Source organism: Mycteria americana, chromosome 9 (genome assembly GCF_035582795.1).
Source record: "Mycteria americana isolate JAX WOST 10 ecotype Jacksonville Zoo and Gardens chromosome 9, USCA_MyAme_1.0, whole genome shotgun sequence".
In the NCBI taxonomy this organism is placed as follows: Eukaryota; Metazoa; Chordata; class Aves; order Ciconiiformes; family Ciconiidae; genus Mycteria; species Mycteria americana.
Window position 1 is genome coordinate 25404294 of NC_134373.1, and position 27082 is coordinate 25431375.

The 27082-nt window shown below is 42.2% G+C and overlaps 1 protein-coding gene across 6 annotated transcripts in view; it reads left to right on the plus strand.

Moving 5' to 3' along the window:
- Window positions 1–27082, plus strand: part of RBMS1 (RNA binding motif single stranded interacting protein 1) — a 149703-nt gene that overhangs the window by 43211 nt on the left and 79410 nt on the right. For 2 of the 6 annotated variants that reach the window (XM_075512063.1, XM_075512064.1), the window contains exon 1: window positions 10134–10322. The exons of the other annotated variants lie outside the window; for them this stretch is intronic. In XM_075512063.1, coding sequence (XP_075368178.1) covers window positions 10260–10322 — 63 coding nt within the window. In that variant the 5' untranslated portion in view covers window positions 10134–10259. Of the gene's footprint in view, window positions 1–10133; window positions 10323–27082 lie in introns of those variants that run through there. 6 annotated transcript variants of the gene reach the window in all.

Here is a 27082-nt window from a genome sequence, read left to right on the forward strand (position 1 = left end):
AGTGCTGGGAGCAACCCTTCTGTGGAATGAAGTAGCAACTTAAGTGGAAATATAATGAACGAGGGGATTAAAATGGAAGCATTTAGGCATATTTAGATTTTCAACTTTCTTTTCATGTCTTTTAAATGGTGTCTGTAATTCTGATAAAAATTCTTCTTGAGTTGTGAAACAGTAGGCTCCGCTCAGAAAACAATCTGAAATTTCTTGGATGCAAAATGTATTTTTTCACTTTGCGCAGAATGTGATTTATATAACATCTCAGCTGACATGATCTGACATGTTTTTATGAATTCCTTTGCAAGGCAAAAATGCCTCTAGTTGCAATTTATAGTAATGAGACTGTCTGCTGTAAAGTAACTGATTACAATGAAGGTATAAGAAGCAAGCATGTTTGCCTTTCCAAGCCATTAACCTCTCCTCGCTTCTGGAGTACCCAAGCCTGTGTTCTGCAGCAATGTTATCTACGGGTCTCCAAAATCCTTCTGTTTGTCAAAACATAATTTTGTGTGTGCTTCACCAAATATAGTTGGATGGTATTTTGGACTGGAGTTCAGCCAATCAGGTTAAATAATATATCCGGCAGATAACTGTGGAAAATACAACAAAGCTGAATCTATAATTATGTAAACAAATATTCACGTGAAAACTTTTCAATGATCTTTAGAATAGTGAAGGGTAAATTGTGTCTTGGGGTCAAGAGCAGTATTATGATAGTACCCAGTTGCCTTTATTATGTACTTCGGGATTACCTTAGGGGACAACTGGATCAGGTCCTGAAGTGGGCAGTTGATTATTTGGTAGTTTTGGTGGATAGGTAACAAAAACCTGACGTGCATGCAAGGGCACATGTTCACATAGATTCATGCTAAAATACTATAGAGAAAATTATCCAAATTTGCTTCCCACTAGAAGAAGATCATCTATTTCCTCCTAGTAAGTAGTCCTAGAAGGTTCCCGTAGCCATTTGCTGAAATCCTTTTTATCTTAGAGCCCCGTTCAGCAAACACTGCTGGGAGTTGTGCTCTGCTCAGAAATAAGTGCAGGAAGTTGTACTGCAAGCACTGAAACATTGTGAAGATCTGGTCCCTGGGGAGCTTAGTGCAGAATTCTTTCTGAAGATCCCAGAACAGAGAAAATCCTGGCTATGCGGAGCCTCTCACGGAAGCTGCAATAGTGGAAGATAGGGGAAGGAGTTGCCAAGGCAGTGAAGAACTTTGAAGAATGCTGGGACTAGGGGCGAAAGTTCAACCTAATTCTTGTGTTATCCGAACTCTCTCACCCAACTCTGTTGCAGCGCATCTGCACAAAATGGCTGGGGTCTGGTTGTTGCAATAACCTCACTTTTCTGGAATCTGACTGGAAATGTATGGTTAAAAAAATGGTTGCCAATGAAAAAGGTTCTGAGCAAAATTCCATGAGGGAGCCCTAGACCGAGAGAAGCCACCCAGCCAGCAGCACCTCCTCCCATGGGGACACACACACCTTCCCCACCTTGCCTTCTCCCAGCTGCGTGCTCCTGCCACTTAACTTGTGATGGTCTTGTAGACACCTCGGTGACCCAACTCAAGTCCCTGTCATGGCAGAAAGAAAAGCAGAAAGATTTCTGCTGGGTTAGTGAGTTGAATCAGCAAGCAAAAGAAACAGAGGATCAAGCAAAGGGCTTGAAACCATGAAGCTCAGAGCAGTAAGGGGGAGAGAAGCAGAAGACTTCCTCCTCTTCAGCATCCCTGAGTGGTTAAATGCACTCAGTAGGTCACAAAAGCACAGTGTAAGTGCTTTCATTCTGGGTGAAATCTGGGATGTGCTGGTAAAGCTCCTATCGACCAGGCCAGGATTTCACTCCAGGTTTTATCTTTGATTTATGTGCATTGATATTAGTGAACAGACCTGTGAAATATGGTTGTGCAGTATCTGATAGATACTTTGAACCAACTCGAGAGAATGTGTTGAAAACAACTTTAAGAATCTATTTACCTAAATAAATATAAAACTTAATTATGATGCAATGACATGTTTTCCCACTATGATTTGTGCTGCCACCAGCCTATGACACTTAGTATAGAACAATTAGTAAATAACTCTATGAATTACTCCCTGAAATAAATTGTCCTAGCCATCTTGATTAATTTACTGATTACTGAACATAAATATTCAGATCATCTCTGAATTTAAAATTACAGGAACTGAAATGATGAAGGTGAAGACACAGACTTGGGGTAGCAATGAAGTTTGTTGCTAGTTTAGCTCAGAGTGGAAGTGGCAAAAAAACCTGTTTGCAGCCGATGGCTATACAGTGTACAGAAAATAGCTTTGGTGTTCTGCTTCTGCTTTTCACCTGTCTGTGGTGCATCAGCCACATCCTATACCCTCAGGTATAGGATGCTATAGCCCTTCAGGGAAGGGCTGCCATCGGCAGGAGCTACATCCTTCTTTCACCCCCGAGAGTTACAGACGCTCACAAAGCGGGGGGAACCTTCCACTGCAGATGCCGAGTGCCTTGCTGGTGGAGGTCTTTCATGGCCTTGACCACCGGGCAGGTGACATTTATGAGCGCTGAATTTACACGGGAGGAAGAATTTTCTTATTCTGAAGATGTATCTGTTGATCATTTTGTTCTGTGTTATATTGGTGTTGTGTAGGTGCTACAAATGTAACAAGTATGCGATTTCAAAACTCAGAGGGGTAGAGCACGCATGTTTAGGGGAAAAAAACTGTTTATAGCTTCTTTGGCAGACTGAAACCCATGGTGCCTGTCAGAGATGTAAGCTGCACCAGGTACTTCATGAACAATCCTATCAAGGTTTATGTGGATGCTTTTATTTTAAAGATATTGAAAATGAGATAAGATTCAGACTCATTATTGAATATTTGCTTAACTTCTGCCACATGATCTTGTTTCTTCCCTTCGTACTCTAAATTAGATCATTATAATCAGATTGTGTATTATAAACAAATGTCTTTCTGTTTATATGTGATTATAAAACAAACTTGGAGGGTAAAGGCTATAATTTTGAAACAGATACAATTTATATGCCCCTTTGAAATCTATATGGAAATTAGTTTCTCACACTCCAACTGAGATGATGTAAATGCACACCAGAGAGCCGGTACAGTGTTGTCAGTGTACTCAGGGGAGTTTGAGCACTGTAAAGACATTTGCAGGTCAGAAATGAGGTTAATTGACAGGGATGTGTGTGAGGACAGGAAAAATTTGCACAGTGCTTGTCAGCAGGTAGAGCTGTCAGTTCTTCACTTGACCACTAGTATTTGTCGAACAAACACAACAGGACTTCGTTCCAAGGAAAGAAAAAAAAAAAGCAAGAGTCATTTTAGGACAACAACATTGTTTGGAAAGAGCCGTGTTTTGTGGTTTTGTTCCAAGATACCCACACGTATACACCTCCTGTACACAATCTCCAGTCTGGCTGGTCGCTCCTGCCAGCGTGACGGCTGTCCGCAGCAGAGGTGTGCAGAGCAGTATCTGGTCTGGTTTTTCCTCAGGTATTCTTCAAGCCCGTAGCTTGAGCGTGCAAACCTGGTTTTGCACTAGTCACAGTAACTCAATCTTTTTTGGCATATCATATTGTAAGTGACTTTTTCTGCCTTTTTCCCCTTTTTCCATATTGAGCCATTTTGGATATAGCGTGTGTTGTGATTCCAGCCTGCTCTTCATTGCTCTAGTACAAAATTTGCTTATAATGCAAATAGCACATGTTTCATTCAAGGCTTCAAAGTATGCGTCCTGTTTTATACATGTGGAAAGACCAGGTAAGGGTCTGAGGTTTTTTTTTTTTACGTTACCGCAGAGCACTGACAAATCTGAAGCTATTTCATGGACTTAGATACCAAGAAAACAACACACAAAGGATTAAAATTTATGTCTGGCTGATTTTCAGTCAGACCTTCCACTCTAACCACTGCGCAATGATTAATCTTTTCAGTGTCATTAACTGTTCTCAATCTTTAAACATATTTTAATTGTAGGAGTCTTTTCATTTCTTTTTTCTAAGATTCTAGTAAAATAGTAACAATTCAAGCCTGGCCCACACGATGAAAAATTTCATCCAAGAAAATCCAGCACACCAAAATTGAACAAATTATGGCTAGAAAGAGCCTCTTTTCTGTTGGAAACCCAGCAGATATAACCCTACTTTAGAACCATACTAATTCTGAAGTTTTAGAAAAAATATTTGTGTATTTCCAGCTTTTGCTTCATCTTTTATTAATATTTGTATTAAAATGTAAATATGTAAAATATATTAAAAATCGAATAGCTGCGTGGAATCATTGTTTCCTAGAAAATACTTAGCAAATATTTTCACTTTCTTCTTCTACTGTTCCATACATTTATTCTGCAGAAAATGTAAAAAATACAGTCAAGAAAGCATGTCAAAACAGTGAGCTCTTCTTAGCAGTCTCACTTAAAACATAAATATGTTTTAATACAATGATGAACAACTTCCTACATAGTTAATAACAAAGCAGGAAAACCAATATATTTTGTCATTTCAGGCAGACTTTATTATTTTGTTCTACAATAAATCTGGCAACTGTTTACAGGCTTTGACTGCTTTATAGTTTCAAACAAGTGCTGGCAACATTATCAAGCTAATGGCAGAATTCAGATCTTTTAGATTCATTTTAGTTAATTCCACAAATCAAGGTTGGATTTTGTCCTGTGTTTTAACTACCGATTATGAGCAGCCTCCTTAAATTCCTGTTACATAGTAATCCTTTACAGTAATTCTGTTTCATACTTGTGCTTCCCAGAATATACAGGGTATATTTAGGAAGGGGCTGTTTGCTTGACAGTGGAAATACTTCTGTAAGGAAGTATCTTGTCGTGGCTTTCAAAGAGTAAACAATGCATTCCATAATACAAAATGCTGGCATGGCATTAACAAGAGATTGTGTTGCTCTCTGTGTTCAAATTCTTAACACCAGTCATCAGTGAAGGAATGGCAACAATTACTTATAATTGTGCAATTTATAACGTGTCCTTCCAAGAACATTTGAGGAAGCATGGAAGGAATGAACTGCAAGCTAAAATGAATAGGAGGAGTCAAAACATGTCATGGGAGGCACAAACCCAGTGGCCACAGCAGCGGCATTCTGTGTGCACTGAAGGGAGCAGAGGACTGCTCTTTTTTTCGCAGAGAGCTGTTGGATTTAAGGGGAAAAAACTCCACAGTAGAGGTGATGGGCAAATCAGAGACAGGTTGGAGGATTCGCAGAGAGAATGAGCTCATGGGTTCGAATCAAAAGAAATCTGTTATAGTGACTGTGCACAGGTATTTTATAATCAGAGATAAAATGACATTTATTTTTTGTATTCTAATCTAGAATATAAGTAATTTGGTATCTTGGTACCAATATTTGAAACGGTACAGCTGAAAAAGATTATTTGTTTTCCCTTTTTGGTTGTGATCATCATGGAGATTCTTTTCTTACTGTTGAATATATTCCTGTGATTATTTTGAAGACTGCATTCTTAAACAACGGCTTCTCATTGTGTGTGCAATACCTCACTCTTAGGAGATCATATGCTTCTGCAGAAGTCATTGTTTCTTAATAATTTTCTTTTTCTAAAAAAAAAGAAAATTTACGGAAGTTTTTCTATAGAAAGTGTTTTGCAAGTTCATTGCGTTACTGTGTCTCATTTCTACTGACCTTTCCTTCTCATCCTCACTTAGCAGGATACAGATTCATTTTTTTTTCATTACCTGCATACTGGGAATACTTAAATAATAATAAAACCAATTAATTATGAGATTATTTATCTCTAAAGGACCTTCCCATGTAATGAATTTACTTTATTCCTTTGGCTGTTATAAATGCTTTTCTTGCTTTCAGTTCTGCATAGATGAATTTAAGCCTAAAATTAAAAATCTGCTTCTGTACGATACTTAGCTTCCCATACCCCATTATTAACACTTTGCAGGAAATGCTTAATATCTCTCAATGTTCAGCCCTGCATACTGTTTCCTTGGCTTGCATAGGGTATTTCAAAGTATTTTTGCATCGTTGTGGCTCAGCCTCCTGCCTACTCTGGTTTGTATCTTTTTACAGATGACTGGGTGTGATGAGAGGATGGATCCTCAAGCAAGTGAGCGTTGTGGTGGAAAGCCCATAGGTCTTCTAGGTCCCGTCAAGGTGGAGAAATGAGGTGCCCACAATCACTCCTCCACTAACGGGTCTTCAGGAGGCCCTGAAGTGGCCAGGAGAGCAGGGTTGTGAGGAAATTTGGGAGATCCACTCTGGACTCACAGGGTTTTGCAAGAGACTGAAAGTTTCCCTTTTAAAGCAGATCCAGGGCTGAGGGACCAGCTGTCCTACAGAGGCACTGAATGCCCTGAGGGGAAATAGCTACTTTGGTTGAATTTGAGATAAATAAGGGAAGCCATGGGTTTGATTTCAAACAGAAATGGTAAAGTAGCAGCTTAAATGTCTAGAACTGTTTTTAAAATAATGGCTTAGTTTTGCCAGCCTACTATTTGTTAAGATTGATAAACATTACTGGAAAGATTCTTGAGAACTTCCAGTTGTCTCCAGGTTTTCAGAGAAATCTTTCTTTCTGTATTTACCCAGTCTCTCTGCAAACTTAAATTTCTGAACGGTACATAAAAAAATCCCAAACAAAACAGAACATGTAATTATAACATTGTAGCTCCAAAATGCACCAGATCTGCTCAGCAAGTTTTTTCCTTATTTCTGAATAAGCAACTCTGGGTAACTTAAAGAAGCTCTGAAGATAATTTATACAGACACTTAGATTTTCTTAGACCCTATGGTCACCTTTTTCCCTCAGGATCAAAATGAATTGCTCATTTATAACTGTAAGCAGCAAGGTGCCTGGCTACCTGCAAGTCTGTTCACACCTGTTGTAACACACAATAAAGTCCTCAAAAATACGATTTAAATTATCACATCTGTATACATTTTATAGGTTAGGTGTCTCAGTTTTGGGATTGCTAAATGAGTAAGACTGAGACTGTTCTTTGCAAACAAGGCATGCTTCTTGCATCCCAGAAAATATGTAGGGGAACTGTCATCAGTATCTTGAACTGATATGTCACTGTACATGTACTGAAAAGTCCAGGGAATTATCTTGAGCCTTATCAACTTAATCTCAAATACTGGGTTTTACACAGAAATCATTTTGCCTATGTTCTGGAGTAAGACCAAAGCCGCTTTTTCATATGAGCATAGGTTCAGGTTGGAAGGGACCTCAGGGGATGCCTAGTCCGACCTCCAGCCCAAAGCAGCATCAGCAAAGAGATCAGGTCAGGTTGCTTAGGGCTGTATGCAGTCTGCTCTTGAAAACGTTCCAGGATGGAGACTGCACAGCCCCTCTGGGCAATGCCTGGCTGTCCTTATGTCCAGTCAGAAACTCTCTCGTTTCAGTTTAGGTCTGCTGTCCCCTTCCCTCCAGCCACACTGCTGTAAGGATGCTGGCTCTGTATTCTTGATAACCTCGTCATAGCTATTGGAAGGCAGCTATTTCCCCCTTCGAGACAAAAATGGAGACAGATTACTCAAGCCTTTTAAAAAGAACTGACAATGTTGATAGGTAGATTAGCGCTTAGGATAGGACACCAAGGTTTTCTTCCCGGAAAATTCTGTAATGTGTTTTTCTTTAACAACAATAAATAAGCAGATACCATTTGATTGTGATCTAGTAGATGTTTACAGGACTATATTTGTTCTTGTGTGTTTTCCTAATATGTTAGGAAAGAGAGTAATGGTAACCGAGGGAAATGTGTCGCATAGTGAATCCCACGTGAGGGACATCCGTGTCCGAATCACGGGAAGCTGTGGGACGTGTGGCAGCAGAGAGGGCAGGACAGCAGCATTTCAGATACTGCTTCGGAATATTCTTGAGTGCCTTCCCTGGTATGACAGTGACTGAGAATAGGCCCAATCGAGCACATAGTGTTTACATCCCTCCAGCCTCTTCCCTGGGGGATGGGGCAGGAAGAGGAGAGGGAAGGAAGCAAGGGATGATTGATGGGTTTTGAAAAGCTTTTCCCCGGCGAGGGGAAGGTGTGGTCACTCTACGCATCTCCAGCTAACAAAGCCCTCCTCTAGGTGTAGCAGATGTAAGCCTTGTCACCCCTTTGGTGACCAGAACACTGTGCAGAAAAATATTGTTCCTATTTTTCGTTTGGGAATACAGATTTGAGCAGGAGAAGCAGCCTGTCACCGTTACAGTTTATACTGCTTTAAGACAGCGTTTCAGCACTGAATCCGATTGTGTCATCTGTGACCATGGGGCTATAATAAGTAAGACCGGAGCACAGATCACCTACTGTATGTAGTACATCTCGGGAAGGCATGAGCACACAGCTACATTTCTATCAAATTAAGCCACAGGTACGTGAACATATTAAGCCAATATAATCTGATACTGCTGCCAAAACAAGCAGTCATAGCCACCCTCTCGCCCCTGCCTATTTTTGCTCCCATGCCACCTCCTCCATTACGCTGGCACAAGCAGTAGCACAGCCACATGCTGAACCAGACAAAGGAAATGATCTGGAAGAAAACTAACCTGATGAGAGAGAAAAAAAAAAGGTTTCACCCAGAATCAGTTGCTGAACCATTGTTTTTTTCAGCAGTGATGCCAACTGATGTTGTTGTAAAGTGGGCATGAGGCTACAGCCTTAACCAGACTAGGGAATATGAATTTATCCTAGCTTTAAGCCTGTGCTAACTTTATGCCAGCAGTGGGAATACAAATGATCCGCCATCCAGCATGAAGCTAGGGTAGTACAGACAGACGGTACCTGATCTGGCATAAAGTCTGCTGGTACAAACTTACTCCATCAAACATTTTTCAGTGGCCATGATCACCAGGTGGCTGCAGAGCTTTTCATCCAGTACTAGCAGGCTTTAAACTTGTGTTATCAAATCAAGGCCAAACTGAACGAGATCCATTTTAGGAGGTGAAAGAGGAAAAAAAAGGAAAGTTATGCAAAACGGTGATGGTGCTTTCTTACCGTTGGCTGTACTCAGATGGGCTCTGATCTGTGGTGGCAATATATGAGGATACCAAAATACTTAGTGGTTATTTCTAGGGTCCTGAGTAACTGAAGATGATGGCTTTTGTAGATACTGGTGTTGTCGATGGCACTATGTTACTCGTCCTTTCAGTAATGAACTACCTGGCAATTTTTTGTTTCTTCCCAGCTGTTTCCCATTGTCATGTTTGTGTGGGTGAGATTAGGGCCACGATATTATCAGAAAGAGGAAGAGAAACCAGAAGGTGCCTGGTGATGCATGTCCGTACCAGAAGGTCTTCTGCAGCGTCGCCAGGCAGAAACTCAGTGGCTTGACAGAACTGTAACTCTGGAATTCTTAAAAACTAGATTACCAGCATCACAGGGTAATGTAAGTGTATTAATGTAAACAATGCAGGGTAATAGCGAGTGAAGTTGGAAACCCCTTTTCTCCGTGCGTCCCAGTCTTGTTGCCTAAGAACTGTAACGTTTCCTAGGCCCAAATTTTGTGAAGAAAACCAGAATCTCCCCCGCTTCCCAAATACTGCCTTGAGGCACTAACGAGGGCTGTGACCGGCTGTTCCTCCCCCTCTCCCCATCTCTAATCAAGAAAAACTGGAGAGTTCAAACCTGCAGTATTTATTGCCCTGGGAGCAGCCAGCCCTGCAGTCTGGGGGGGTGTTACGCAAAGATCAGCTCTCCTGCCTGAGCCGGGGACTTGCGGGGTGTCCCCAGCCCCTGCCTGAGCCGGGGACTTGCGGGGTGTCCCCAGCGGGGCGGGCCCGCGGCGGAATGCGCGGCACGCGGGGCCAGGCGCAACCATTGCGTGCCGCGGGGGCGGCCGCCGCCCCGCTGCGCGCCTCCCCTGGCGCCGCGCCCCTCTCCGCGCAGCACGGGGCGGGGCGCGGGCGCCGTGCCCGCTCCGCGCTTCCCCGCTGCGGCTCGGCGCTGGCTCGTTCCCTCCCTCGCTCCCTCCCTCTCTCTGGGCGGTGGCTGGGGCCGGCGGGAGGTGGGGTCGTCTGGGCTGGGGAAGCCGGCGGCGGTCAATGAGGGCCGGTTGATGGCAGGCTGGGCGGCCGCGGCGGGGTAGGGTCGGCGCGGAGCGGGGCGGAGCGGGGGGCCGGGGTGGGGGAACGAAGAGCCGCAGCCGGCGGGGAAGGCACGGAGGCGGGGAGCGCCCTGCAGCCCCGCCGCGCCGGAGCCCGGCGGCCGCCAAAGTTGCTCCCCATCCCGAGGGGGAGCCGGGGATCAGGCGGGGCGATGATCTTCCCCAGCAGCAACAGCAGCGCGGCGGGCAGCAGCCGGACCCCGTATCGGAAGCAGGTAGGAGCGGGGGGGGGGGGGTTGTGGCTCCCCCACCCCCGCTTCCCCCCCCTCGCTGGTGGTGCTGGGGGAGGAGTGGGGAGAGGGGTGGCGACTTGCGTGAGCTGCAACTTGCAGCCTGTTAACTGCTCGAGAGCTGGGGTTTACAAAAAGAAACTCTTTTTTTTCTTTTTTTCTTTTCTTTCCCCTGCTTCCCCCCCCGCCTTTGGAAGGCTGCGCCGTGACCTTGCCGAGTGCCCGGGCGGCCTCCGCCGGCGGCCCTTAGCGGGCGGGCGGTGCGGGGCTGTGCGGGGCGTGCGGCCGCCGGGGGCCGGGCGGCTGCCGGCCCTGCTGAGATCGGCAACAAGTTAAAAAGGACCCGGTGTTGCAACACGGGCCGCAAAGCGAAACTTCGGGCTGGATGTTTTTCGCTCGGCGTGCAATGAGCGACAGGATCGCGGTGCGGTCTTTCTTTCAAACAACCCTCCAAAAATCCTCCGCCGCGCTGCGGACTTGCCCCTTCTCCCCCCCCCCCGCCCGAAGTGCCCAAGGGAAATCCTGTGACATTTTACGGGCAGACAGATCGCTCTGATAAGCTCGGAGCTCTCGCGTCCATGGAGCTGTAGTGAAAGAGGTATTTCTTTGTTTGTTTGTTTAGTCGCTGGAAATAAAATAGTTACAGCCTTGCTGGGCCGTTGTCTCTTTGGCTGCGCTTTTTTACTTTTCCTCCCAAACACGTTGGCATGAATGTTACATTATTTACGGCGAAGCGTCTTATTTTGCATTGACTCGTTGATTCAGAAAAAAAAAAAAGCCAACTTAACTTTTTAAGTTCATCGGAAAGTGTGCTGTGTGTTTGTGTGCCAGAGGGCAAATGGAGCAGAGGTCGCTGACAAGCTCCCGGCTTGACAAAGCATGCCAAAAATACGATGGCAGGCTGCTTTCCAGGTGAGGCAAAATCCTTCCGTGTCTGCTGCTCTCAGCAGCTGAAAGGAGTAATTTGACGGGTTCAGTTCGCAGTACTGGGGGAGTGTCCTATTTTGCTCGGGGTCAGAATTCATTAAGGGCAGAAATAGCAGATCGGCTCTCTCTGCCGCGCACAGGGGAGGGTTTCATAGAAATCATGGGGAAACGGGCTTCGAAATTTCAAACTCTCGCTGTGTTGCTGGGACGGCGTGTGATCTGCGTGGCTAACCTGCGCGGCAGTGGAAGTTAGACTCTCATTTTCTTGGCGCTTAAGCAAAAATTGCTATTTCCTTTCTCCTCCTCCTCCCTTATTTTATAGAAATATCTTTTTGATAAGAATCGCTGGTGCGTTATCTCGGCAGCACTCTGCAGATGCTGCTTAGCCGTGCGTTATCTTTGTATCTTGTGCTCGAAGTGTTCAAGTCCGTACATAATAAAACATGCTTATTGTGTGTGCTGGTTTTGGTTTGTTTTTAATAAATGCCCTGCATACGCCCACGCTGATGATCTTGTCTGGTGCTCCTGCATAGTTTGTAAATGAAGCCAATTTATTAGGTACTCTTTTCTTGCCCTACCTGAAAGGACCATTAATTAACGGGGGCCCCTTGAGGGCCGCTGCGGGTGTCGGGGCGCTGGGCAGGGCGCTGGCCGGAGCGGAGGGCAGCGCGGGGCCAGGCCCGTTGCTGGCAGGGCTGCGTTTGGCGTGCGGATGTGAGTTTGCCTGCTGGTCTGGAGCAGGCCGATAAGATGCTCTTCTTTTCACAGTGCACTCCTTAGATTCAAAGAGCTAAAAGGGCCGACTGAATCAGAAAAACAAACAGACCCTTTTTTTCCCAATAGGCAGAGAAAGAAATGAATGCGGGGGTATTATGTGGGCTTAAGACCCTGGGTACCAAAGGTTTCTTTTGTTAGTGTGTAGCCATTCTCCGCTCAAACACTTCCTACATAAGGAGCCAGGGCCTGTGCCTTTCTCCGTTTAAGCCCATGGAAAACTTCTATTAACTTCATTCATGTAGACTAAGGTCGTTTAAAGATTGACTTTCTGATCTCCCTTTCACTCAGACTTCACCTGCAGCGCTGAGCTGATGTCAAACACTGCTGAAGAGTGTTATGAGCCTGATTTTTCAACTCTTGATAATTAAGAATAGTCCAGATTAAGTCTCTGCATGCTCTGTGTAACCCGTATTCACACAATTGAATTATAATTGTGCTTTAGTCTGGGATGCTAGGTACTGTTAGTGTAGGAAAAGTAGTCTACCATCGTCTCTAAAAGGAGAAACTAGATTTCCTATGCTAACAGCACGTAGCATATGAAGCTGAAAAAAAGTTAAATAACTTAAAAATGAAACTAAAATCTTTTGAGTAGCTTCTTGTCTCTGTTAGTATTGTAACATAAGTGATATGAGCATAGTATAAGAGCACTTCAGTTTTAGTATTTTCCTGTTTCATTTTTAAGTGTCTATAACAGATTCAGGTGAAAAGATGAGTGATTTATTGGTAAAAGGCAAGATGATACTCTCTTGATTTATTTTTAAGGCACTGTAATGTAATGTGAAATTCTGCCTTCATTTAAAATGTTGGCAAAATACCAGTTAGCTACGGTAGGTCCAGAGCTCTACCCATACTGTCTTTTTGTTTTCCCAAATAACTATGTTTTGTTTTATAAACGAATCTGTGCTTATAGTATTATGCTTGTTATCTGCTGTATCTATTTCAGTGTGTAACTCAGGCATGTAGGAGCCAGTCGTCATCCTCAATTTCAGGTCAGATCCGATTGGGTGGTGCCTAATCTTTTTCTCTCTTCTAGAGTACTTGTAAGAATACTAAAATATGGTCTCTGAAGTGGTATTTTCAAAAGGATTTCCTGCGTTACAGGCAGACAGGTATATTAAAAATATTCCTACCAGGCGTAAAAGTTAGACATTGCTTAAATGAGTGGCAACTCATCTGAGAACTGGCTTGACATGAAGATTCAGGTCTAGTTAAAGAACGAAAGCCATGCAGTATCTGCAGTAATTACCCATCACAGTGCTCATGGCCATGCACCCTATCTGAAAAGGCAGGCGTAAGCTAATACTTTTACTAACAAGGTTACTCGAGCTATGCAAAGAATGCACATGTGTGCATCCGTAATGCGAAGGAAACAAAATGACATACCATATCCTGCTTAATACAGGCTTTCTTAGCTCTCAGTTTGTGTGTGCTGAGAATGTGATGATTCTCTGTCCCTCCTCCCACTTTTGTCATTCTCATGTAAATCAGGAGGCACTCCTCTGAAGTAAATATTTCTACACTCTTTAAAATTATCGTAAATGGAAAATTAGGCTTTCTCCTGCCATCTGCTCCTTGAATCTACAGAGCTAGTGCAGCTATTTGATTAGGGATTTTAAATTGCTTTGTGCAGGGAGGTTTTTCTGCTCTCAGGTTTCTCAAAGAGGAAGCCAGAAGCAGCTCTGGGGGCCTGGGATGGAGGCGAGCGCGGGGTCCCACCTACCACAGCCTGGGTGCTCAGGAAGCCCAGTGTGTCTGTGCCTTTTAACAGCTTTGCCCAGTAACAGTGGTTCTCGTTAGGTTTTGATGAGTGTAATGTTTATCTCGCCAGCGTAAGGAGATTTACATAGTTTGCTGCTTTCGAGCTGATTAACTGGGTGTAGCTGCACGTGAGGAATTTAACACTGATTTGGTGTTTGGCCTGTGTAAGGAGAGACCTACAAAGCTTTTGATTAATCTTTTCATGCAGCTCTGTTAACATCAAGTGCCGTGTCGCAGGTCGGGTCTTCTTAAAAGTTGAAGATTAAGGTGGGTTTCTAAGGCCAGTTAAATGAAGAAAGCCTTTGCAAATCTTAGGCTAAACGTATAGATTAGCTTTTCACTTTACCTATAGGTTTAACATATCAAGAAGCTACACCTGTAATCCTGCTTTATTATTTCCCCGTTTCCCAGTTGGCGCTGTGTGTGGTGTCTGTGTGTGTGAGAAGGAACCTCATTAAACTCGCAAGACCTGGGCATGGTCATAACTCAAACCATGCAGCTCCACAGAGCAGCCTGCGACCAGAGCGATTTGACATTACACCTCTTGGGTGTATACATGGTGCTGCGGGGGGAGGCTGAGGAGCTCAGAGTGAACAGATATCTTTGGTTACCTAAATAAATGGCATTAGTTTATTGTTGTTTCTTTCTTTCAGAACTATAAGAATGATGTCATTTTGTATCATCGGCTTGCGCTGACAGAGTCTGTTTCCCTTTACATTGTATACTATGTTAAAGGGTCTACCTGGGTTTAACAAGACTCAGCTCTTATATTAAGTACCAGCTATTTTAAATTTTTAAGTGCATCTATAAGATTGTTTGTGAAGTTCTACTTTGTTCTCAAGGGAGCAAAACTGCTCAGTCAGTGCGTTTCTATACTTGTAACACAAATGTGAATGAAAGAAATAAAAGGAAGCACCTTATCTCGTCAGGCATGATGTTATAGATTATGAAAAGTGATATGATTGTCCTATCTGTATTTAGCAATTTGAATTTTTTGTTTAGTATTTCTAACAGGGTGAACAATATATTTTTATCTCTTTGGAGGTGTTATTGTTTATGTATCTTTGCCATTAAGCTTCACATGGAAGGGAAAATAGAAGTCTGTCTCTTGAACATCTGCTGTTTTGTTTTGGGTTCTTTTTTTTTTTCCCCCCCCTGAAACTTCCAACTGTTAAAAAAAATTTGCTTGAGTTAACACATTTCAGAAGGGTTAGATCCTTTAAACTAGGATTACTGGCAGGGAGGAGAGGGGAAGGAAGGAAGGGAGGGGAAAAATCCTTTCCTGAGAGCATTAGATGGCTCCTAAAACATCAGCACAGTGCTGCAACCAAGTAAATAAAAATAATGGTTGCTTGACATGATAGCTGTTTTGGACTGCATTTTTTTTTTTAATCTGTAAAGTCTTCATTAAAATTGATCTTTGCTTGTTGCATGAGATGGTGTATAACAAAAGAAGTCAGTGGAGAATAGGAACTCTTTTTACTGGCTTTCCCTCACGGCTCTGTTTCCGGCTTCTTATGAATGTTTTTCTCTGTTTCTACATCCGATTATTTTTAAAACAGCTTGCTTAAGGGACACTGTGAAGGCCTATAAAGCTGTAAGCCCTAATGAAGAAGTGCATGGAGGTATTTTGATCTTGGATGAAGTGTGTTGGTCAGAAGTTTTCTAGAAAGCCAACAGAACCACATTTAAATGCTCTCGGAAACCTTGTTGAAGTAATTGTTAGTTATTTTGCATACATTTCAGAATTGCAGTGTACTGTGGTAGTTACAACAGCCCTGCAGAAGCTGCTGTATTTGCAGCTTCCTGATGCAACAGGAAAGGGAAGGGATGAGTAACAAATAGGGGAGAAACGTGGGGGGGAACCATGGATAAGCACAAGCCTCCTAACCCAGCAACTTAGGAAAACATACCCACAGCAAAAAAAATCATGTGCTGTAGGGGCTGGTTACTGTGATTAGCACAGGTTTAGCTCTGTCTTCCTCAAGAGACTGCAGTTAAAGCAGTGTAGCTGCAGCTGTCTGTTGACACACAAAGTAGTTTTAAACTGCAGTTGAAGTAACTGAATGCTGGTGAGGGATTGCTTTAAACAGATTCAAGATGAACTAGGTTCATGTCAGCTTGAGTTAGTTTATTTAGTAACATTTATTACCGTTTCTGTAAATTGATTTTTAACAATAAAACTTGATACCAATTTTAAGGCCTAACCTGTGCACTAAGATGCACTGGCTTAAAAATATCTAGCAAATGTTTTGAAGTGTTATAAGCTCTTCAAAACAGAAATATAGTTACAACACTTCAAAAATGTCTTTTCCTGAATTTATGATGTAGTATGAGGATATATCAGCTCTCTGATCTGTTGCAAAATAAAAGCTGATAATTACAGACGTGTACAAATATATAATGGTATAATACGTAATAATACCTTTTTGTTCATGTGTCCTCCTAAAAGCAGTGTTGTTCGCTTAACCGTAATAGTTTAGGAAATCACTGGTGTGTGTCTTATTTGTTTAAAGTATTATGCTTTAGAAAAATGATGTGTCAAATAGAGTGGGTGTTTTGATTTTACTTACTGGGTTGGTAGAACTGCAGAACTTTGTGAAGTTGCAGTGGAAACAAATAACGCGTTGTTCTGGGGAGCCTCGTCTGGGCTTCATTTGCCTTGGTTCCTTGGTTGAAGAACAGCAGAAACAGCAGGGCAAGGTGAGCATGTCTGTTACCTGTTTGTGAAATGAAATGCTTCTTTACAGCAACTAAATATACATAACTTTTTATTTCATAATTGATTCTGTTTCTTGACAGTGTCTCTTAGGGGCAATGGCATTTTCACACCTTATTCTAAGCGTTTTCTCTGTTTCTCTACTTAGATGAGAAGGGGACCTATTTCTTTCCTTACCTTCTATTGTTTTCTGTTCTTTTATATCTGAATCTCCTCTACCATATGGTGCTTTGCTTCAAGAAAGTGGAAACATGACTCCTTAGGTTAACTACAGCTCATATATTCTGTCATCTGGGTACTACAGCATAACAATGTTAGAATTCAGTCCTTTAGGATATCCAAGGTATGTGTGTGGCACTTCCATTTTTAGTGTGCTTGGGGAGTGAAATCCAGGATTCAGGTGTGAGTTTGGGTGAGTGTTACAGGGAGCTTTTCTCAGGATTGTTAGTCACTGCAGGGCACTTCTTCTTTCATGCCTGAGGTGTTACCAGCTCCCAGGAAGGCTGCTGCAGCTTAGTGGAGGAGCATCCAGTTATCTTTGACAATCTGAAGCAATGTTCATAGATGCTTGACTCCTCCGAGGTGATCCAGAATCCTGTTTTAGGGTTTGTCTGACCCGCAGCAACATTATCAGGTTGTGCTTGTGCCACTGCAACAATCTGAAGTCACTCAAAACACCAGGCAGGCGAGGGGAAAATCAAATGCAGACCCTTGTTTACAAATCCACAAACAAAAATATAAAATTCTTAAAACTGGGAAGTGGAAAAACCCCACCAAAATAGTGCTACAGGACCTGAAAGTTTCCTTTACCTTGTATGCGGCCCTGTGGCAGACGATCTCCAGTCTTCCCAGGGAGACTCTGGTTATTGTGCAACCCTGTTGCCTCAGGTTGTGTTCAGAGAAAAAACTGATTTAAGGCTCCGTATTTCCTTTTATACTTAACCCATTTGGAGGGGAAAGGGTAGAGGTTTCTTTTTATTTTTTAAGTCGGTGATGCCCCTTTCACTCAGCCTTCTTTCACTTGACCATAGGCGGTGTTTTCCTGCTTTGGAAGTAGTAATGTCCCTTGGGCATCACCAGGTGCAATGCTGCCTGCCCAGGCTTTGGAGTGCTCTTCAGCTGAGCACTAAAGAGATGGTTGGTGTGTTGCAAAGGAGGTTTCGTGCTATGACGGATGAATCTCAAGTCTTGTGGTGTTTTTCTTTCTCTTCTACCTGTATGTATAACTTGCTAATAATGCTTTAAACAGTTGTGTAACAGAGACTTTTCTGCAGCCTACTATTGGAGTGGGGGAGACCCCGTTATTCCAGCTGCTGCAGGTGCTGGCAGCTGTGTAGCCTGTGTGCCCATCTTTGGGGATGGCTGCGGTGACCCGTTTCGAACCATTTGTATTGCTACATGCATGTGTTTGTTGTTCTGGCTTAGGTTAGCTATTCACTTAGCTAAGGTTTTAAATAACCTTATTATGTATGTAGTGTACAAGTAACATACAGTACAAACTTGCGTTAACTTGGCCCGCTGCGGCAGTGCTGTAGGAGAGGAGGGACGAAGCGGGTGTGCCATGCATCTCTGAATGCATTGCACGGCCAGGAACGCGCCTCCTGCGAGCCCGGGAAGGCAGCACCCGCACCAGATAAACCTGGGCTTTGGCAGAGCCGGGCACACAGTTCCTCGGATTTCTATCCGGTATGAAAGCAACCGCCAGCAGGATGAGATCCTTTGAAGTGTTTAGTGGTCTGTCTTCCAGATGAGTTCAAGAAGAGTTCTAAAAATGTGGGTCTGAATTTTAAGACTCTTGCTTATGCCAGTGCATATTTACATACCCAGTGGTGCCACTGCCTGTGGTGAGACTACTGACATGAATAAGTGCTTATTGAGACAGAGAACCAGAAGGCTTTTGAATTTCCCCAATGGGAAACCTGAGATGAATAGTTGGTGTATCCTAGGATTGGTATTAGACTGACGTTCGGCAGAATCAAACGGTATTTAAATTGCTTTAATATTATTCCATCCAATCAACTTGGCTTACATGATCCTCGTTATGGTACTACTTGCACTTATTTAAAAATACTTCTGCGTAATTTGTAAACAACATTTGAGTTGGGTATTAAATACAACTGCTTAGCTACTAACCTTTGAAACAGGGACAGTTTTTGGCTTTTCTTCAGCATTCCAGGAGATGAAACTCTGGGTGCTACTTATGAGAAATGCTTACCAAAACTGGATTTTTTAAAAAAGCGTTTCTGCAGTGTTTAGCTTGATAACTGATAACTATTCCTTTGTCTTAGGGCAACAACGTGTCCAATGCACATGTATACATGTAAATATTCCAGAATTAGGGACAATTTTTGAAAGGAGAAAATCGGCAGTCTCCTGCAGTACTGAGGAGCTATAGAACATGTTTGAAAGCTTGAGTAATTTTGATGGTGAAGAATACCAAGATGTAATTCACTATGTAGAATTTCAGTTGGTTAAAGGTGCCAGTGAAGTTTAGGTCACACCGGACAACCAAAAAACCACTGCATTCTTCTGTTGGTGCCATGAAGTGCCCTAGGAGCTGCCTTCATTCCCAGTTACAATATTCCACGATCCTATGGAGGTTAATGCAAGATGGAAATGGCTAAGGAAGTCGTTCATTGTTTCATCATTACGTTGATATTTTAATTGCTATAGTGACAAAATCAGGTTAACTTTTGAACCAGACTTTGTCAGATTGCCAGCAAACATACTGTTCTTAGATCTGTCAGGTGCAGAGTGTCGTGGTCTTGGGGAAGTCACTGAAGACTGGCTTAGTCATTAGAAAAGGCACTTTGGCTTTTCATGTAACCATTCTTCATGCATTCTGATGAGTTGTTGGGAATTCCCTGCTCTGAAGCTCCTGACCGTTTTGTGCTTTCTGTTTTAATGTTTCACTTGCAACTTTATTGTTGTTTTAGTATTATTAATGTGTGGTTTTGTATTCCAATATATAAGATGATGGAATGAAAGATCTAGCCTATCTGCATGTTTTATCCTTCTGTCAAAAGACCTTTTCTTGGTGTGACACTTAACCGGTGACACTCTTTCAAAATTACTGAATCCTCAGAGCTGGTGTCCATCTCTACCTTCTTCCTCCCCTGAAGTAAGTTCTGTGTTGAGTCACTGTCTTGGGTGATAATAAAAGTCCCAGATCAGCCACACCTATAAAGTTTATTCAAGGACAGTACAGGGATTAAGACGGTGACACAAAGTTCAAATTGTCCTGTCAACGGTATTTTGGATAATCTTAGGTAAATTGTTTAGGTTTGGCTCTTCAAAAGGTATTTGTTAATAGTAGTTTCGTACCTCCCACAGATTTTGTACAGAAAAGTACTAACATCTGGAAGTGGGTCAGATATTACAGCAATTAGGACTAAATATCGTAAATATATCTATACACACATGCACACATACATATACAGACATTTAAGTCTGTTCCCTAAAGCTCAGGATAGAGCAGGTTATTCAGAACGATAAAACTTCATGTTCGAATTCTGCCTGTCATTTACTGTGTGAGTAGTTTCTTTACAGTCTATGGGAATGTTCATGTGCATACTATTATTGATATTTCCAGATTAATAACAATGGCACAGTTTGTTTTGGCAAGAAACTGGACTGGTAAAACTATCTAGAACTCTAGTTTTAGAAAGGAGTAGATGTTGTTTTTCTGTTAGCAATAGTTGTCTTTATTTCTAAGTAGAAGTTTAGTGTGTAGAAAGGCAGAGTTCAACCATTAAAATATTACTCAGAACAGGAATAACTCCATGAAGTTCCATGGCCTAGATTTTGCAGAATTTTTATCTAGAGAGCTTTAGTGGTTTTGTGGCCTTATCTTTCCTACTAAATTAACTCCTTGTTTTTTTTCTCCTCTGGGAAGTCCTTATTCCAATATTCTGTTGTCACATTTTAATTTTGAAATCCAATTAGATTGCCTAAATTCAAATATTTGGCTTATTCTTTTAGAAAACGCAATGCATGGTCTTTCAACTTCAACTTATGGTGACTTTTTTAGCAAACTAATGATGACTTACAAGATGATTAGTGTTAAACATCCAACAGTTGCACAGATTGATAAGCTGCAAAGGTAGGAATGCTGCTAAGAAAAGTGGAGCTGAATGTTCTTATTAAAAATATAATTCCTTGAAACTGCCTGCAATGTAGGACAAACCTGAAAGCAGTTGCTCAGGACTGTAGTTGTGCAGTAGGTAGAGGCAAGTGATTAATTTATCTTAAAATGTTATCTGGGCAGATTCCCTTTCACTGCAGTGTTTTAAAGCTAATTATCAATTCCAAGTGTACTTATCCAAAGTATTCTACTTTATCTATAACTTTCCGATGTGTTCAGGGGTGCGATTGCTCAGCTGAATTCTTTTACCAAGGACAAGACCATGGCTAATAAAGCTGTGGATGAGTTGGGCTCTGTGCCCAAATGGACTGGTTTATTCCTGACTAGTGTTTGACGTGGTGTTCTTCATCTCTAGCCATACACAGCACCAGATGTGGTTCAAGTGGCATGTCCCTTCCCCTTCCAGAGACAGCGGCGCTCTCAGAGGTGCTGCAGTTGTATGTGCCAGCTGTGCTCGTGCGTGGCCTGCTGACTGCAGGGGCTTCTAAATACATTGGTGACGGCTGTAAGCACTACTTGTATCACTTCTGTGACTTCAGCTATAACCGCTTATACATCTGAGTTAGACTATTATCTATGCTGCCAGGACCACTTCATCTTGGCAGTCAAATTCCTCATATATTTAAAGTGTTGTATTAGCAGTACATCTGGAAGCTTTCCTAGGTGTTATCTAATTCTTGTATTTTTTTCATTTCAGAATTAACAGTGATCTGTAGTGCCTATGAAAATGATTCATTGTGCAATCAGACATTCACCCCAGCAGCTATTTGGAGTGTTGCTTCCTTTAACTTTTAAGATGCACCACAGAATGGCATCCTGCATTTGCTCAGCATATTGTTGCTAAACACTTGTAACTTAACTTCAGAACTAAGTTTCTGGATTTAGAAGAAATCATTAGTCATCATGCACTGTGAAGTCACCAACATTTTAATTTTAGAATAAGTCATATTGTGTTGCTTGAGTTTCAGACACCTGAATGATATTCTTAATCACTTAAAACCACTTTTCTCACAGAATTAAAAATATCTTAGAGTTAAAAACTACCTGCAGGAGTTAAAACTGTAGTTTAAAAAAAAAAAAAAGGTTCATCTCTTGGTTTAAACCAACAGTGTAGTTTCAGATTAGAAGGCAAAATGCAAGGGAAATTGAGTACTGTGAAAGTGAGTTAGAATAGCTCTTCTGTTTGCATTATTCAAACATCAATTCCAGATTTCAAGAAGAACAGGAAATGGTAAATAAAACAGACGTAAGTACACATGTTTTTTTGGAAGTGCATGCACAAGGATTTTGGAAAAGGTTGTCATTTGGAAAGAGAAAATAGAATGTTTTCAGCAGTCAGAAAGCATTGGATCTAGTAAGTGATAAGCATCTACCAAAACATCATCCTTTAAAGAATGAGAAAAGATTGACTCGGGTTTGTTTCAGATAAGGTTATGATGAAAATCTGACCCTCAGGCCAGAGCAGCATTGCTGCATGTGGTATGTACACAGGATTTCACCAAAGTTTTAGCAGACAGGTTTGTGCATGCTGCTTGTTGCCTTACTTTTAAGGCCTTGTTACAGACATAGGTAGCACATGTATTTGCTGCAGTTGTCTTAGATTGTGTATGTAAAACCAAAGTTGGTTTAATTCTTGGTTGTTTGACAGCCTAATGCTGTTTTGTTACCACTTCCATGAGTCAGCAGCAATGGTAAAAGAAGCAGCCTGAACTTCCTTTTTCTTTCCTTTTTTTTTTCTTCTTTTGTTTTTTTAGTGGGGGGAGACACGGGAGGGGGAAAGAAGAGCTGGGGGGGCAAGGCTGCTGCTTTTGGCAGTAGTGCCGGCTCAAGCTATTCCTTGAACTGCCATCTCAGTTTGTGGGTCTGCAGTCGTCCTTAGCCTGCCATCAGTCACATCTCTCCCTTGTTCCTGTCCCTGTAACTTCTGCCTTCTCTCACACTGGTGGCTCTGGGGCAATCCGGATCGCAGAGCTGATCCAGCTGAGATGCACAGGGCCAGCAATTGCCTCCGTCGCACTTTGGTCTTCTCAGCCAAACTGAGGGAGGGAAAACTGAGCTGCCAACAGGGCCGGCAAAGTCATCTTTGTTCTTTATTTGGTTCTGCACCAAAGCCAGCTTATCAGACCAGCAGATCTAACCACCAGCGTTAAAGCTTTCTGACTTCCTTATGCCGCCCTTTTGCTTTTTCCTATCTGCACATCCTAGGTCTCTCAGAAAGTGCAGTTTCTACTTCACAACTTTATCAGGAGTTGACTTTCCATATTAAAACTCTCTATCAATAATGTTTGAAAGATTTCAGCTTTCTATGCTGTTCTTAGTTGACCTGATGCCATGTTCAGACCATCAAAGGTCAGTACAGACAAATCATCACTAACATGCAACTAGACATCTACTGGGGAGCTCCACCAGAAGTTACCCACCCTTGGAAATCTTGCCCTAGTTTTTATGCATGAATCTTCAGTTTTACTCTTGCCTACCTTTACAACTTCAAGAACTTCATCCTACTGAAGGAATACTGGTTTCCTTATTTATAAAGAGAAGCCAACTACTATTTATAAAAGCAGACGCATGTGCTGGATTTTGCTATGCTGATTTTAGCAAACTCCTTGCTGTGTTTCATGAAGTCCCCAGATTTGTTGTGTTCACGGTATTGTGGTGAATTGCCTTAATGTATGAAAGTACTCCTCATCTGTGCACCCTTGATCACTTGCATTTAGGAAAATATTTACATTTTTAATAACTTTGCATAAAGAGGATTAGATTTACTAATTGGTTAGATTCCCTAACTACTACTTTTAATTTAAACGTGTCATGCTCCTAGTTGTCATGGCTTAAAATTCAAAAGAGTTCACCCACAGATCATCTTAAATTGGTGCTCAGCAACTTTGTGCTTTAAACAGACTTCTAAACTCAATGTCTCTGGGCCATGGAGGTAGACGTGCTGCCCAAACTGGCTTTCATCAAACAACAACAGAATGGTTTTGCTAGAAACAGCCTGGATCTGTTGAGACCATGCCGAGCAAACGCTAACAAGGCCTGACTGATCCAAGTTGAATGGATTAAATAGTATTTGTCCTATACTAAGCATTGTGTTCTGGAGTATCCTAGTCCCGGTTTCCTCAAACGGTGCAGGAAAAGTGATCTGTCCATTAAGTATGCTGGTAATGAAACAAGTGATATGTGTATTACTTATCCTTAAAGAAACAAAGTAAATGCTCTTTTTCTACTCTTGTGCATTAAAAATTGTCTAGCTGGAGAGAGAGAAAGTTGTCGGAGGACACAATCACCGAGTACTGTGAGATGCAAAAGGAGTACTGACTGGAAATGTGAGAAGAAAATGCTTCCCTCTACTAGGAAGCTAAACCAAGCTGCAGTTGCAGGTTGGGAATTTGGAGACGTCTAGAGAAAAATTATGACTTCCCTGTCTTTTCTGGGAGAAAATTGTCCAAATGTCAACGTTTTCCTTGTGCTTTTCATAGCACATAGTTTCAAGAAAGCAGGTCATAAAAGCTTGTGGAAGGAAAAAGTAGAAAGTGCGTGATACTGTCTTAGTCCTCAGTTCAAACAACCTGTAGTTTAATTCAAGATTTGAGTAGATGGAATGCACAAATCTAAAAACATAGATGTAACTGCTTTATGTGTGTATACTCACACTTTTTAAGGGCAAAGGGGCAGGATGGTGATAGCAAATCAGACAAACATTCATAGTTTCTTGCCTCTTGTCAAGCTATGTTTTCTGCTGCTAGTGTTTCCTGATCAGCTGGGGCCGTCTTAAGTTGTCTGTACCATCTTAGCAGCATTTTCTGTAGTAATAGCAGCCACAGGATAAATGTTGTTTGGTACCCATCTGAACCGTTCATCAGCCGGATGAGCTGTTCTTGTTTCTGTCTTTCCCAGGGGTTAAACATAGCTGCTTTCGTCATGCTAAACTGATTGTAATTTGTTCTGTGGTGCCTGTGCATGGGTAAATCTCCATGTGCTACGTAGGAGAAAGTTGTGCAAATCGTTCTGGGCATGACAGACCACTCCTTTTTTCCTGAAGAGCAGAGGCTATCCCATGTGTGACTGCGTATTATGTCATACATCTGTAGAAAATGGACCTTTTATGCTACTTAAGCTGAATATGCCGTAGTGAACATTTGGCCAAAAAGGTTGGACATGGTGGGCTTTAGTATGGCTGTGTAACAGTGCAAAATCATCTGAGAAATGTCAGAAGTTGACTGGTATCCGCTGGCCCCAGAAGTTTAGAAACAGTTGTCCTTGACGCTAACGTCAGGTCTTCCTGCACACAGCTCTTAGCTCTTGCTTTAAATCACTTTTGCTGGCTATAAAGCATACTCAAAGTATTGCGGTATTCATTGCCTTGCATGAGAATACAACTAACAGCTTGTCCGTCCTGGAGTTGTTAGCACACAGGTAACTGCACTGATACAGTTGCATTAATGAAAACCTTTGGTAAGTACTACTGCCACGTCACACCCGCGCTGCGGGCAGCGCAGCCGGGTGCCCGCACCAAGGTTTGCATGGGGTGGGCAACGCTCCCCTCCCAAACGGGAAACGATGCAAGAGGCAAACGTTTTAAAAGCAATGAAGTTCAACTCCAGTTCTTTTCTAATGAGATCTGAGCTTCTACTTTTTATTTTAGGAAGGCATATAGAGTCTCGAGAGTAATTTAGAAGACTTTGGGAATTTCATTTGCAGTCTCATATGTGCTACACGCAGTCTCATTAAAATCCAAAGAAAATTGGTAAATGTGTTGCAGTGTGCAAACCAAGCAGAGTTTGCTCCCTGGTACTCTATAGAAAAGCCCTATGTTGAAAAGTTTTGCCAACATTATACACTTGAGTCTTCTGGTCTGTCAGTTTTATACAATGTTGAAATGTATAAAAACTCTTGGACAGATTTTCAGCTTGTGTAAATGAATGCAGAACCACTGGGTGAGAGTGGAACTAGGCCAATGTGTGCAAGTGCAGAAAACTGACAACTCCTTACATAATGAGTCTGATATAAAAATTTGCTACTGATCTTGCTCTTGTTCTAAAAATGGCTACATTGTTGATTTAATAATACTTGGCTGCTTCTGTTCAGTTTGGTGTTTTTGCCATGGGAGAGAATCACATTTATGGAGGTGTGGTCACCCTGCCCTAAAGAATTGCAGGTTCAGTATCAGACCATATATATATGTGCGTATGTGTATATACATAGGCCACTTGCAGCAAGACTGCCTCAACAATGGACTCCTTGAATGTCAAAATACCATGACAAATTTAGCAGAAACTCTTAGTTCCATTTCTGCTGAAATTCAGTTGATAGTCACCTCAACCTGCGCTGAAATAATTGTAAAAGTATCTTGCACTTCCCTTTTACGTGACTGCAGCGTATAGAAGGCAGTGGGGTATGAAAACCTGAAGTTGTATTTAACCTGCACTGTTAGTGTTTCTTGAATTGGGTATGTGCTTTCCTAGTTATACCTGAGACTTGCTTTAATACTTTGCCAGCAATGTAATGTCCTCTCCCAATGTGTTGATTATAATGAATTGTATCTGCTGCATTTTATCATATTGCAGAATACAAGAACCACAAGGGCACTCTTTGAAATTTCAGAAGTGAGTAACAAAAAGATGAAAGGAACTTTCAGTCCAGCACAGATCACGCTGACCTCATTTCTATGGCAAATACTATAAAGGACTATGGAAATACTTGCAGTGGAGTAACTGGGAAGGGGAGTGATGCTCAGAGTATGTTTTCCTGTTGTCCAGCTCCTGGAGGAGTCATTCATTCCCGTGGAAAGTGATGTAAGATGCTACCATTCTCGCTGAAGTTGGTTTAAGTGTAACTTGGCATAGGCACATCACAAGCTGCTGAGCAACAGAATTGGACCTTCATGGTATCAGTGTTACAATAACCTTTGGGTTGTACTTGTGCAGTGTATCTACATTGGCTTGTTCTTTGCTGGTACCTCTACAGTAGTTATGCCCGGAGACACAGAAATGCATTTGACAATGAGAAAAGGAAAAACATTTGCAAACTGAGTAGGAAGGATAAAATATCTAAACCGATCTCTACTTTAAAGCATAAATTGTGCAGCTCAAAGGATCCTATTCATGGGGTCATCCAGATTCAGTCTTGATGATGAAGTCTTACAAAAGTGGCTTCTTTTCCTATAGGTTTTTTTTCTGACATGCCACCTTTCCTCCATCTGGAGATGCTGGCTGCAGTGAAGTGGGCGTAGTCTGTCAGAGCAAGATTAAGATTTAGGAGTGTAGAAGAAAGGGCCAGAGCCAGCTGCCTGCATTGTCCCGTCTACGTTGTCAAAGAATGCAGCAGGAGAAGCAGGAATAGGCAGGGGTATACAGCACTGGGCTACCTATTAAATACTGGCATAACAGAAAGATGGCCTTGCCAAAAAGAACATGCATT